General features: G+C 40.3%; 1 protein-coding gene across 1 annotated transcript in view; it reads right to left on the reverse strand.

The window, feature by feature from the left end:
* Positions 1-1,857: 1,857 nt before the first annotated feature.
* FBXO47 (F-box protein 47) overlaps positions 1,858-15,561 on the reverse strand; it is a 32,207-nt gene continuing 18,503 nt past the window's right edge. The window contains exons 6-11 of the mRNA XM_055133590.1: positions 12,514-12,622; positions 11,802-11,978; positions 8,152-8,298; positions 6,166-6,308; positions 4,245-4,404; positions 1,858-2,153 (exon numbers count right to left, since the gene is read on the reverse strand). Coding sequence (XP_054989565.1) covers positions 2,041-2,153; positions 4,245-4,404; positions 6,166-6,308; positions 8,152-8,298; positions 11,802-11,978; positions 12,514-12,622 — 849 coding nt within the window. The 3' untranslated portion in view covers positions 1,858-2,040. The remainder of the gene's footprint in view (positions 2,154-4,244; positions 4,405-6,165; positions 6,309-8,151; positions 8,299-11,801; positions 11,979-12,513; positions 12,623-15,561) is intronic.

Here is a 15,561-nt window from a genome sequence, read left to right on the forward strand (position 1 = left end):
TCACATTTTTCTCTAAAAGAATGAAAGGGACTGGAGAGATAATACAGCGAGTAAGGTGTTTACCTTGCACACAGCTGCCAGGGTCCCCAGAACACTGCCAGGAGTGATTTTTGGGTGTAGAGCCAGGAGTAACCCCTGAGCATTGTCAGTTGTGCACCCCCTCCAAAAAATCAATGCTATACTAAAAATATTTATTGTATTATTATATTAGTTGTTTCTACTTTTTCCATTATTTCTTTTTTTCTCAAAAGTTCTAGTAGGATATATTCTCAAGTTTGGCTCACCAGTTATTTATTTTTTTTTAATATATGGATGAGGCTTTCCAAAGCATGTATGGGAAAAGAGAGAGAAAAGAAAAAGCTAACTAGTGTTGGCCCTTTCTAAAAAATTTATATTCTTGTATCTGTCAACTTTTAATTTTTGTAATTTAGCCATGGATAAAATCTAATGTTGAGAATAAGATTAAAACAGGATAAAAGCAGGGGTTTAATTTTTGCCTAAATTTGTACATATTAAGTTTAGAGAGAAAAAAAACACTACCTCTGATGGAATTATAACCAGACAATCCATCAAAGAAAGGCAGTTAATTTCTGACACTCCAAAAATGAAGGTAAGTGCTTCCTGCTACATAATAGTAAAACCTTATCATACTTTATATTTTCCCACAAATTTCACTTTTCTTCGATTCTATTAAATCTCTGAGCCCTTGTTCCCCAATATTTGAGAATTTCTCACAATTCAGAGCTGCTTTTGTGGGCAATTCCCATACATCACCTAGTGTTTCTTCCCTTCATTAGCTCCAGAGGAGCTCAGTTAAGGGGTTGAAGAAAAGAAAGCCAAACTCTGAGAAGTCTGGTGGGAAGGACTCTGAATTTAGAAAGAAAATGGTCAAACTCCAGAAGAAAATGGGAGATCTAGGAGGATCCTAGCATTATTGCAGCCCCAAGAAGCGTGATCATTTTCTACTTTAATAACAAAAGTGAGTGGAAAATTGCTAGTCAGACTGAAACAGTCCTGGAGTATCTTGCAATCCACTTATTTAGGTGAAGAAAAGCCCCTCTTTTGTGGGACGTCCTAATAATCCATGCTTCCAGTTTCTTTCAAGTTCTACTCTTTAAGTGAGGAAGAAAGCTTTAGAAAAAAAATGCAAATTATTTGTTAAGATTCTGCTGACAGAAAAATAACTTTCTTTCATTTTATATTTTCTGTTTCCAATCATTTACTCTAATCCCCAGGAAAGAATAAAAGATAATTTGACTGTGTCTGAATAATATGTATCTTTCTCTACTGATATTTTGGTATAATTTGTCTTAAAGAAAGAAATATGTATTTACATATATAGGTATAAACATATATGTTGCACAGTTATGTAAACACATATTTATGTGATTGGTTATGAATATACATATATACATACTTTTATATGTTAATTAGTGTAAAGGGAACAAGATATAATGTTCTTTATGATCATATGCCACGAAGACAGTAAGGAATGTGATATGAATTTATACCTTGTAAGCATCATACTGCAAACCTTCACCAAACATTCTAGGCTCTAGCTACACAACTTAAGCAAAGTGAACAGACACATATTAATTAGAGAATTTGGATTTGCTCTAATTGTGGAACAGAATTTTCTTTTGCTTCAAAGTTCCACACATACAAGTTGACTGGCCCTATATTCTTGGACACTAATGCTCCATTTAATTTGGTGTTAAGTTTACCAAAATCTGGAGATACATTGTTTCCCACAGAATACTCATTTTAGTTTTGGATTTGTCTGTAGTTTTTATATTAATAATGATAGTTGTTTCTAAAATTTTATGCATCTTTGAATTCTTAGGTTACTTGGGTAAATAGGAAAAAAGTTGTATGTATACATTATAATCTGTAATTACAATGTATAATTATCTAAAAATTTTAAAGTGAAAAAGATTTAAAAAATTTTTAAATGTATAATTTTCTGAATGTAGAAAAGTAGAGCTTAGAAAGATGAGTTTAGTGAGGTATTCTCCAAATGCAAGGAAGATTTCTGAGTATTTAGGAAGAGAGAGTATTCATGGTCAGATACAGGACCTCCTTATGGAAGTTAGCCTGAGCATGCACAAGATGGAACAAATTCAAAAAGGTTCTGTCATCTTCATCACGGTCTCCTACAAGCCATACACAGGAATGGAAAATAGGGAAAAGGAGAGTTAAATATTTTAATCTATGACTAATTTGAAACTTGATGTTCTGCTTTTCCTTAACTTATAACAGAAACTACTTAGTGACTTTTACTAAGTCAGACATTAATCACTGAAATTTATAAATTTCATAGCCATGAAATTTAATAACTCTTTAAACAGAAGTAAGAAGAAAAGAATGATGATCCATGATTTCTTACTTCCAACTTTAGAAAATTGGGGAAGTCAGGTAATTCATCTAAATCTTACTTTTTTTTCACCAGTAAAATAGGATTATGTTGGCTATCTAAAAAAACTCAATACATATTGAAATCATATAAGATTTTGTGATTGTTATGATACATTGTCAAGTGAGCATGTAACATTTTGTTTTGTTTTGGGACCAAACCTGGCAGTACTTGGTGAGGAGATTATTCCCAGTGTGGTGCTCAGAGAACCGGGCAGTGCCTGGGATTAAACCTGAGATAACCGAATGCTAAGCATGTGATCCAGTTCTTTGATCCATTTTCCTGGGCCCCAAATTAAAATTATGATGTATAAAGTTGGAATTGGTTCCTTTCAGAGCAGACACTTGAACTTGATGCTCGTCATTAAAACCATTATTTAGGGAGGGTGGGGGGGTGGAAGTGGGTTGGGATGCACCTAGTGGTACTCAGGGGCTGTTCCTGGAAATGCTAGGGTCTATATGTGATAGGGGGACCATAGACAATTAAGGGGTTCATATGTGATGCCAGGGTTAGCTACATTGCAAGGCAACTGCCAAATTCCTGCACTATTTCTGCAGACTATAAATCCAGATTTTAAGAGTGACAAAACCAGAAACTATATATATATGTATATATATATAACTATATATATGATATATACATATCACTGTATCACTGTATCACTGTATCACTGTCATCCCATTGCTCATCGATTTGCTCGAGTGGGCATCAGCAACATCTCTACTGTGAGATTTGTTACTGTTTTTGGCATATCGAATATATCACGGGTAGCTTGCCAGGCTCTGCCGTGCTGGCGAGATACTCTCAGTAGCTTGCCGGGCTCTCCGAGAGGGACAGAGGAATCAAAACCAGGTTAGCCTCATGCAAGGCAAATGCCCTACCCACTGTGCTATCGATCCAGAGACACACACACACACACACACACACACATACATATACACACACATGTATTTATGTATATATATGTTGCAATATAAAAACTGTCTGCTTCTTGGGGCTGGAGCAATAGCACAGCGAGTAGGGCGTTTGCCTTGCACGCGGCCAACCCAGGTTCGATTCCCAGCATCCCATATGGTCCCCTGAGTACCGCCAGTAGTAATTCCTGACTGAAGAGACAGGAGTAACCCCTGTGCATCACCAGGTGTGACCCAAAAAGCAAAACAAAAAACCAAAAAACTGTCTGCTTCTTAACTTGTTTTAGAAACAGTTTACAAAGAATTATCTGTCTTAAATGGAGATTAAGAATGCATGGGGTGGGCTGGAGCAATACCACAGTGGGTAGGGCGTTTGCCTTGCATGTGGCCGACCCGGTTTCGATTCCCAGCATCCCATATGGTCCCCTGAGTACCGCCAGGAGTGATTCCTGAGTGCAGAGCCAGGAGTAACTAACCCCTGTGCATTGCCAGGTGTGACTCAAAAGCAAAAAAAAAAAAGCATGGGGCTGTGGCTGGAGCAATAGCACAGCAGGTAGGGCGTTTGCCTTGCACGTGGCCAACCCGGGTTCAATTCCCAGCATCCCATATGGTCCCCCAAGTACCTCCAGGAGAAATTCCTGAGTGCAAATCCAGGAGTAACCCCTGTGTATCACTGGGTGTGACAAAAAAAAGCAAAAAAATTAAAAAAAAAAAAGAATTCTTGGGACTGAAGTGATAGTGCAGCATGGGTAGGGAATTTGCCTTGTACATGACTGACCCAGGTTCAATCTCTGGCACCCTATATGGTCCCTAGCCCACCAATGAGTACCACTGGGTGTGGCATAAAAACCAAATTGAAGGGAAAAAAAGAGAATGCTGTTTACTCATACCTGTGCATCATCTTCGTGCATACTCACCAGACATAACTGTCTGCAGCATTTCCATTGTAAGACATGCAAATGCATTTGCCACATTCTGTAGGAAGTTATTTCTTTCCAATGAAGTGGTAAAGACTTTACAGACTTTTTGCATCATTTTAACTGCCCAATCCATGCAGTATAATTCTTTCTCACACACCTGATTTAGACATACAAAGCATTATGGTAAATCTTCATTATAAAGAAAACTGTAGATTTTTAGATGGTGAAAATCATAAAATAATAGTTTATGACTTAATTTACTTTAATTATCAATATCACATCATATTTAGCCTATAAGTGGGAATTAATCATGTCTAAAACTCTTGCTATATAGTCCAAGTTAGGGCTGGAGAGAAAATATACCAGGCAGGGCACTTGCTTAGCACGTGGCCAATCTGGGTTCCATTTCTAGCAGGACATATGGTCCCTGAGCGCTACTAGAACTGATCCCTCAACACAGAACCAGGAGTAAGCATGAGCACTACTAGGTGTGGCCCCCAGAATTAAAAATGAATAAATAAATGTTACAATTTAGGGTTGGGTATATGGCTTAGTGGTAGAACATATGCTTTGTCTGTGTGAGGGCATGAATTTAATTATGGTACTGCAAAAAAAAAAAGGGTACAGTTTTGGGGCCACATCTGTTAGTGCTCAGGGGCTACTCTTAGCACATTTCTTAGTGATTGCACCCTACACTGTTCAGGTGACCATGTGTTTCTGGGAATCAAACCTGGGCCTTTGGTATGTAACAACCTGTGTTTAACTCTTGGAGCTACCTCTCTAACCCCAAACAAAACAATTATAATATTTTTTAGTATTGAAAAATTTGTAAAGTAAATAAAATATTGATTCAAGATTGTCAGAATATTTACTAATATAAAATATTGAAAAATTACTGAATATATGAAAAATACTGGATATATGAAAAATGAGAGTTCTTTTTGTAAGTATTAATTACCATATGTCGTGAACTGAAAATATAAGGGCAATCTGTAAAGACACAACTCCTATTTTGTTTTGCTTTCTGGGTCACACCTGGCGATGCACAGGGGTTACTCCTGGCTCTTCACTCAGGAATTACTACCGGCGGTGCTCAGGGGACCATATGGGATGCTGGTATTCAAACCCGGGTCGGCCATGTGCAAGGCAAATGCCCTACCCGCTGTGCTATTGCTCCAGCCCCTCAACTCCTATTTTTTAAAAAAATATTTTTGGGTCACACCTGGTGTTGCTCAGGGCTTCCTCCTGACTCTGTACTCAGGGACTCACTCCTGGTAGAGCTTAGGAAATCATATGTGGTACCAGGGATTGAACCCAGAACAACCCTAAGCAAAGCAAGTGTCCTACACATAGTACTGTCACTCTGGTCCCCTAGCTTGCATTATTTTGGGGGGGTCACACCCGGCAATGCACAAGGGTCACTCCTGGCTCTACACTCAGGAATTACCCCTGGCCGTGCTCAGGGGACCATATGGGATGCTGGGAATAGAACCTGGGTCAGCCACGTGCAAGGCAAATGTCCTACCCGCTGTGCTATCGCTCCAACTCCCAGTTTTTATTTTTAAGGAGTGATGAAGGTCACAGATAAATATGCAGGAGTACTCTATAACATTTTTTTTCCTTTTTGGGTTTTAGGGCCACACCTGTGATGTTCAGGCGCTATTCCTGGCTGTGCTCAGGAATGACCCTGGAGGTATTCAGAGGACCATATGTGGTGCTAGGGATTGAATGGAGTCCAGTCCTGGGAACCCAGGGTCTACTGCATGTTAAGCATGTGCTCAGACCACTGAGATACCTTTTCAGCCTAAAAAATACTTATAAAGTAATATGCATACTATTTAGTTTTTTAGAGCAACTCCCTGATAGAACAACTATAATGATAAACAACTAGATAGAGAAAAACTTAATTTTTGCTTACCAAAGCCAAGAAAACTATTAGCCTTGCTAGTTCAATGACCCGTCCATTCACAGCTTTACTAGCCATGAAGGTGAAACAGATGTTGTTTCCACTTAGGATCAGGAGACGTGCATTATTCTCTAGAAGCCATTCCCGGGGAACCACTTTTATTAGAAGAAGAATAGTTACTTAATGAAAAGTTACACACAGCTATAGTAAACATCATTAAATACACCACTATATCAATTCATTAGAAATACAATTCCCACCAAGGGACAAACTAGATTTTCAATTATACCAACCAGAGATAGAGATTATTGCCATGTCAAGGCAGTTCTTATAAATAAATGTACTTGGAATACACTCAAAGCATTTCTCCTTCATATGGATCAATAGGCAAGGTGGTCTAATATTGTGTAAGAAAAGGGATCCTGCATACTTTACAACCTAAAGGAATATGCAGGAATGGGAAAATGTTTCACCTTACTTGTACCACAGGAGAGGGTATTCTTTTTTTTTTTTTTTTTTTTGGGTCACACCTGGCGATGCACAGGGGTTACTCCTGGCTCTGCACTCAGGAATTACTCCTGGCGGTGCTCAGGGGACCATATGGGATGCTGGGATTTGAACCCGGGTTGGCCGCGTGCAAGGCAAACGCCCTACCCACTATGCTATCACTCCAGCCCCAGGAGAGGGTATTCTTAAGCAATCTAAGAGGTATTTTGTTTTGTTTTTGAGACAACACCCAGTGGTTCTCAGCTTACTCCTGAGTTTGAGTTCAGAGGTCACTTCTGGGGGGATTTGAGGGACAATATGGGGTGCTGGTGATTGAACCACAGTTGTCTGTGTACAAGACAAGTGGCTTACCCACTGTACTATTGCTCTGACCCCACAATCTAGGAGGGTGTTTCTGAGAACTTGCAAAATGGGATGAATTGAATCAGTTAAATTTTGCTATTTTGGGGAGGGGGGTAAGGATAATAGTAATGCTGAGAGGGTGGGATAAATAACATGAACAAATACTGTAGGATTTTTTTGTTTGTTTGTTTGTGGTACACATCCAACTGTGTTCAGGGCTTACTCCTGGCTCTGCATTCACTCCTGGTGGTGATAGAGGTACCATATATATGATGCAGGAGACCAAACCCCCATCAGTAGTGTATAAGGCAAGTACCAGCCCCTGTAAAACCTTTTGTATTTATGTTTTTTTCAATAATAATAGCAACAAATGTATATTTATTAAATTAGTTTGGTTCCCATTGCCACTATATACATATTGGCAAGTTAAGGAAAATACGTTTATTATGTACATCTTTTTTCAAACATAATGCTAAATTCTTTATTTCTGATTTTTGGTCCTCAGGTCACTCCCAACAGTGCTCCTAGATTGTACTCAGGGTAATGTTTGAGTAAGCATATGGTGCTAGGATTGAAACCTGATCTCCTGAATGCAAAGCATGTGTTTAACACATTGAGGTATCTCTCTGACTCCCAGACTCATTGTTTATTTATTTATTTGTTCACTTATATTTTGGGGCCATACCCCGCAGTGCTCAAGGCTTTATTCTGGCTCTACACTTAGAAATCAGTCCTGGTGAGGTTTGAGGGATCATATGTGGTGCTGGTAATCAAACCCTGGTGACTACATTCAAGGCAAGTGCCCTACCTATATCACTCTGACCCTGCTAGCCCCATATTTATTTCTTTTTCCCAAGGGAAACCACACCAGGCAGTACTCCTAAACTGCTAGAGGCTTAGTGTTTCAGGGTTGCTCCTGGTGAACTTCTGGAAAATCATGAGGTGCTGGGATTAATCCCAGGGTTACTACATGCAAATTATGTACTCCAGCCATTTACTTTTTCTCCCTGACCCATAATGCCAAGCTCTTTAAATATTTTCAAACATTCAGTGATTTCCAATAGGCAATATGTTCTTTTTAGAATTATCTTTAAAACTTTGTAAGTATAATCATAAATTTCTATTACAATGTAGTAAATATATTTTTACCTGATAATTCATCCACAAGACTTATAATATCATCTGCTGTCCACTCTTTGGTGCCTGTTTCATATAGTAATTTAATGGCATCGGCCAAACCTTTTAGACTGGATTCATCTGCAGATCCTTCTGTCATTTTCTGCCAAACAACCTGTCCTGAACGGTAATTAAAACAAAACTAGGTTTTGGCAGAATAATTGGCTTTGTGATAAAGATTTCATGGCTTCTTCTTCTTTTTTTTTTTTTTTGCTTTTTGGGTCACACCTGGCGTTGCACAGGGGTTACTCTTGGCTCTGCACTCAGGAATTACCCCTAGCGGTGCTCAGGGGACCATATGGGATACTGGGAATCGAACACGGGTCGGCCGCGTGCAAGGCAAATGCCCTACTCGCTGTGCTATCACTCCAGCTCCCTTTCATGGCTTTAAAAAGGAAACTAAATTGCATAACGGAGTCCACTAGTAAAGCATATGCTACTTTCATTTCAACTTTTATAATGAAAGGTCAGTTCCGATAACAGAATAAATCTGAATGCTTCTGACTGATGAGATAAACAGTGATGATAGCTAAGTGAAGAAAAGCAGTTTCACTGAATGGAATAATGTTTCTATTTCAAAAACAGTGCTGGGGCTGGAGTGATAGCACAGCGGGTAGGGCATTTGCCTGGCATGCGGCTGACCCGGGTTTGATTCCCAGCATCCCATATGGTCCCCTGAGCACCGCCAGGAGTAACTCCTGAGTGCAGAGCCAAGAGTAACCTCTGTGCATTGCCAGGTGTAACCCAAAAAAAGCAAAAAAAAAAAAAATAGTGCTACTCCTTAACAGAAACTGGAAAAAATAATTGATATAAACTTACTAAATTAAAACATATATGTTTATACTTATAAAAATAAATATATATGCCTCTCAGAGAGCCTGGCAAGCTACTGAGAGTATCCTGCCCACAGGACAGACCCTGGCAAGATCCCTGTGGCGTATTTGATATGCCAAAAACAGGAACAATAACAGGTATATTCCTCTGATCCTGAAAGAAGCCTCCAATCGTTGGGAAAGATGAGTAAGGAGAGGCTGCTAAAATCTCAGGGCTGGGACAAATGGAGATGTTACTAGCGTCCACTCCAGTAAATCAATGAACAATGGGATGACAGTGATACAGTGATACAGTGAATTTAAAACATATCGGTCTCTTCCCAAAATAAGGATATGTTGTATGAAAATTCCCAAACATTCATAGAAAAACAGGGCAATCCGGGGCTGGAGCAATAGCACAGTGGGTAGGGTGTTTGCCTTGCACGCGGCCGACCCGGGTTCAATTCCAAGCATCCCATATGGTCCCCTGAGCACCGCCAGGAGTGACTCCTGAGTGCAGAGCCAGGAGTAACCCCTGTGCATCTCCGGGTGTGACCCAAAAACCAAAAAATAAAAAAAGAAAAAAAAGAAAAACAGGACAATCCAGTTAATATTTTATTGTTTACCTAATAACAGTATTTTTTGTGAATTTAATACATAAAACTTAATCTTAGCCAGATTTTTTTCCTGCTATAACTCAATATGCTTCTTTTTTCTTTTCTTGAGGGGGGCCCATCCCCAGTGATGCTCATGGGTTTCTATTGGCTCTGAGCTCAGGGATTACTCCGGGTGTGACTCACAGGACCATATGGGATGGTGAGGATCAGACCTGTGTCAGCTGTGTTGCAAGGCAAGCACTCTACCTGCTGCACTATTTCTCTAGCCCCTCAGTATATTTTATTTTTTATTTTTTTTATTTTTGCTTTTTTTTTTTTTTTTGGGTCACGCCTGGCGATGCACAGGGGTTACTCCTGGCTTTGCACTCAGGAGTTACCCCTGGCGGTGCTCAGGGGACCATATGGGATGCTGGGATTCGAACCCGGGCCGGCCGGGTGCAAGGCAAACGCCCTACCCGCTGTGCTATTGCCCCAGCCCCCCCCTCAGTATATTTTAAACTGGTTACTGCCTAACCTAAGTCTTTGTGGACTAAAAGGAAATACATGATGCACTGGAGCAACAGTGGGTAGAGTGTTTGCCTTGCATGTGGCTGACCTGAGTTCAATCCCTGGCATCCCATAAGGTTTCCTGACCCTGCCAGAAGTATTCCCTGAGTGCAAGGTCAGGAGTAATCCCTGAGCACTGATGGGTGTAGCCCCAAAACAAACAAAAGAATCATCATCATCATCATCATCATCATCATCATCATCATCATCATCATCCTGTTGATTGCCGAATTTCTCGAGTGGTCTCAGTAATGTCTCCATTCGTCCTAGCCCTGAGATTTTAGAAGCCTCTCCTTACTCGTCCTTCCCAACGATGCCGCATTGGAGGCTCTTTCAGGTCAGGGGAATGAGACCCAGCATTGTTACTGGTTTTGGCATATGAATACGCCATAGGGAGTTTGCGAAGCTCTCCCATGTGGGCAAGAAACTCTCAGTAACCTGTTGGTTCTCCCAGAGCGAGAAGTAGGCTATAAGATGTCCGGGAGCTTGCTTTTAAGTCATGCAGAGGGATGATAGTACAGCGGGTAGGGCGTGTGCCTTGCACACGGCTAACCTGGGTTCAATTTCTCCATCCCTCTTGGAGAGCCCAACAGGCTACCAAGAGTATCCTGCTTGCACGGCAGAGCCTGGCAAGCTACCCGTAGTGTATTCGATATGCCAAAAACAGTAACAAGTCTCACAATGGAGACGTTACTGGTGCCCACTCGAGCAAATTGATGAACAACGGGATGACAGTGCTATAGTGCCAGAAACAAAAGAAATACATTATAATTTTACATGTTTGTTTTTGGACTGCGCTGGAGCAATAGCACAGTGGTAGGGCATTTGTCTTGCACGAGGCTGACCCGGGTTCAATTCTTCCATCCCTCTCGGAGAGCCCGGCAAGCTACTGAGAGTATCTCACCCACACAGCAGAGCCTGGCAAGTTACCTGTGGTGTATTCAATATGCCAAAAACAGTAACAACAAGTCTCAAGATGGAGACGTTACTGGTGCCTGCTCGAGCAAATCGATGAGCAACGGGATGACAGTGACAGTGACAGATTTTGGACTACACCAGTGGTACTCAGGGGCTATTTATGGCTTCGTGCTTGCGGGTGACGTGCGGTCGGGTTACTTAGGTGGTGCTCAGAGAACCATGTGGTGTCAAGATTACACCTGGGCATTCTACATGCAAAGTATGCACTCTAGCCCTTTAAGCTATCTCTGTGGCCCCAACATGCTAATTCTAACATTCATCTAAGAAAAGCTTAATTAAAGAGACAAAAAAACCTACCAAAAACCAAACCCTCAAATTAAAAAGTCATATAATTAAATTAAATAAAATATTAATTTTGACTACTATTGTGCCACACTGGCACCTAGTCCCCTCCAGCAACAAACATAATGTTGAATGAATTAAGATAATGTTTAAAATGAAAAGCAGTTATTTTGGGTGATGATAGGAATATATTTGGTAATAGCCTGCAGCAGAATAATTTATTTCTGAAAGCTTGAGTTATGCACAAGTTAATATAGTATCATATGTGAAATTATAAAACACAGTTTAGTTATTAGGAATAATGAAACTGAGTGGGTATGAAGAGATATGCTTCTCAAAGTAAAAGTAACCATTTTGTAGCACAATCATTAAACAAATGGTTGCTCACCATCTTGAGGAGATAATGGTCCAAAGATGATATATAGTAACCTTGCCTGATTCACCATTGGCCATGGTTTTAATATACGTGTCAACCAAAAAGCAGAATCACTTCGATGTGTCCAGTGATCAAGCAGGACATTCCTACAGAAGAGTCGGATTCTTAACTCCAGTTTTCGGGCATTTCCTATAAAAATGAAAAATAAAATGTAAACCATTTTTCCTAGAAAACTTGATTTGGGACAGGAGAGGCAATATAGTGAGTGGGTAGGGCACCTGACTTCACATGCCCAACCTGGGTTGATTTCCAGTACCACCTGGGCACTGCCAGAAGTGATCCTGAGCACAGAGTTAAGTCAAGAGTTAAGTCTTGAGCACCACTGGATGTGGAACCCCCCAAAAAGTTGATTTGAATAATGAATAGTTAAAAGAAATACATTGTTGGGGCTGGAGAGATAGCATAGCAGGTAGGGTGTTTGCCTTGCACAAGGCCGACCCAGGTTCGATTCCTCCGTTACTCTCGGAGAGGCTGCCTGGCAAGCTACCGAGAGTATCTCGCCCAAATGGGAGAGCCTGGCAAGCTACCCGTGGCGTATTCGATATGCCAAAAACAGTAACAAGTCTCACAATGGAGACGTTACTGGTGCCTGCTCGAGCAAATTGATGAGCAACGGGATGACTGTGCTACAGTGATAGTATTATCTATGAATGGTGCTCTTTACCTGGCTTGCTGCACACAACAGTCTGCATCTTGCGGGAGAGGCTCGTTAGCTCACATAAAAAGTTAAAAACACGGTGACACTCAAGTTCATCCCAACCTGCTGTTAATGTCTGAGGATAAGAAAATAAAGAAAACACTGGAGATATTCAGACTTTCAAGTCAAAAACCTAAGTCAGTACTGCCTTATAGCCATAACCATTGTAAGTACATAACTAAAGTCAAATACAATTTTTACTCATTTTAAAACTGTTCAAATTAATATGAAAATTTGCATAAACAAAAACTAGAAATGTTATAAAATTCTGCTTATTTTTGGTTATAAGAGGAGTTTCTTTTCAGAGAACTTCTAAATGATAACAAATACTGAACTGTTGTTCATTTACTTTTTTGGTTTTTGGGTCACACCCGGCAATGCTCAGGGGTTACTCCTGGCTCTGCACTCAGGAATTACTCCTCGAGGTGCTTGGGGGACCATATAGGATGCTGGGAATCAAACCCGGGTCTGCTGTGTGCAAGGCAAACTCCCTATCCACTGTGCTATTACTCCAGCCCCAAATACTGAACTCTTTTTTTTTTTTGGTTTTTGGGTCACACCTGGTGATGCACAGGGGTTACTCCTGGCTCTGCACTCAGGAATTACTCCTGGCGGTGCTCAGGAGACCATATGGGATGCTGGGAATCGAACCCGAGTTGGCCGCATGCAAGGCAAACGCCCTACCCGCTATGCTGTCACTCCAGCCCCCAAATACTGAACTCTTGACAGTATGAGGAAATAAAATAAAGGCCCAAACCCTAGAACACAGCCTTAAGTTTTAAATTGAGTTTGGGGCACTAAAAAAATAAAACAAAAACCCTAGAGCACAGCTTTAGACATACAATTTGTGCTTAGTTTTAGATTACAGTAGGATCACCTCACACCCTCTAACTATCATTATGTTATGGAATACAAATGATAACGATCTCACTTTGATGTATTACTTATGACATAGAGATGGGAATAAGAAAAAAACTCATATATATTTTTTTGTGGTGCTGGGAATTGCACCCAAGGCTTCACACATGCAGGCAAGTGCTCTACCACTGAGATATATCACTGCTCTAAATATTTTTTGGGGGAGGGGGAATGGAGTGGGGATTAGTTATCACATCCAGTGGTACTCTAGGGCTCTTTCTTGGGAGATTATGAGATGTTAGTGATCAAACCAGGGTCAGCCACACACAAGGCAAGCTCCTTAATCCTTGTATTGCTTCTCCCTAGGAAAAAATTTAATTTTAAGTTTTTTGTAAATAGAAAGATTTTTTTTTTGTAAAAAAATTGTTTTGTAAAAAAATATTTTGGGGGGCTGGAGAGATAGCACAGTGGGTAGGGCGTTTGCCTTGCACAAGGCCGACCCAGGTTCGATTCCCAGCATCCCATATGGCCCCCCCAAGCACCACCAGGAGTCATTGCTGAGTGCAGAGCCAGGAGTAACCCCTGAGCATTGCCGGGCGTGACCCAAAAAGAAGAAAAAAGAACAACAACAAAAAAACAAAAAAATTTTTTTACAAAGATATTTTGTAAATAGAAATATTTATTGGAAATTCAAAGGGAAAGGAAAAGAAACTCCATAGCCAGGGAGCAACCTAGGACTAAGTTCTGGAAAAAATATTTTTATTAGGAAAAATCTTAGTAATTATCTTTGAGCAAACCAGAATGTACAGTTAAACATATATAGAAGAAAATTCAGATGATATACCATTATTAAAATTGGGAATTTTTGGTTGTTTTAATTTTTTTATTGCTGGGAATTAACCCCAGGGCTTCATAAGTGAAAGTGTTCATTCTACCAGTGTACTATATTCCTGGCCTTACACTTGGTCTTTCAAAAGTCTAGTTAGATTAACAATTTTTTCAAAATACATGGACAAATTTCAGTAAATTAAATTTTTAAAAAATCTTATTTTTTATTCATATTTTAGGATCATATTTTGTTGAAAAGTCAATGGATGAGGAACTACTTGAGAAAACTTTTCACTTTCTACCCTTTTGTACCTTTTGAATTTTACATAAGTATATGTGCTTAATTTATCTGTTCAAAAGAAACCACATAAAAAGCAAAAATCTAAATTGGAAGAGGACTAGTAGCAAGATATAGTCCTCTGAAAGCTGGCTATTTTAATGGCGGCTAATCAACTAACTGTAATACAGAATATGACAACTGTAAACCTCATAAGGGGCCAGAATGATAGTACAGCAAGTAGGTTGCTTGCCTTGGATGCAGTCAACCCAGATTCAATCCCACCACCCCACATAGTCCTGCCAGAGCACTGTCAGGAATAATTCCTGACCGTAGAGCCAGGAGTAATCCCTGAGCCCCTGAGCATTGACAAGTATGACCCAAAAAGTCTAAAGTAAGTTAAGACAAGTAAATTTCTCAGTACAATATATAAATAAAAATATTAGCATTTGATAACATTACTTTTTTTGTTTACAGTAAAATGTTAGAAAAACTTCTAGAAATAATAGTTTATTTCTTAAAAAAAACTTCTTTCGGGGCTGGAGCAATAGCACAGTGGGTAGGGCGTTTGCTTTGCACGCGGCCGACCCGGGTTCGATTCCCAGCATCCCATATGGTCCCCTGAGCACCGCCAGGAGTAATTCCTGAGTGCAGAGCCAGGAGTAACCCCTGTGCATCGCCAGGTGTGACCCAAAAAGCAAAAAAAATAATAAATAAATAAAAATAAAAACCAACTTCTTTCTTGGTAAGGCACCTGCCTTGTACACATGTTTTTTTTTTTTTTTTTTTTTTTGCTTTTTGGGTCACACCCAGCGATGCTCAGGTATTACTCCTGGCTTTGCACTCAGGAATTACTCCTGGCAGTGCTTGGGGGACCATATGGGATGCCGGGGATCGAACCCGGGTCGGCCGCGTGCAAGGCAAACGCCCTCCCCGCTGTGCTATTGCTCCGGCCCCCTGCCTTGTACACATGTGCCTTGTGCACTGACAGCCATGACAGTGGTGTGAGTCCCCAGAACCACATCTGATCAGCACTGCCAAGACTCACTCCA

The sequence above is a fragment of the Sorex araneus genome, chromosome 3, assembly GCF_027595985.1.
Source record: "Sorex araneus isolate mSorAra2 chromosome 3, mSorAra2.pri, whole genome shotgun sequence".
Classification (NCBI taxonomy): domain Eukaryota; kingdom Metazoa; phylum Chordata; class Mammalia; order Eulipotyphla; family Soricidae; genus Sorex; species Sorex araneus.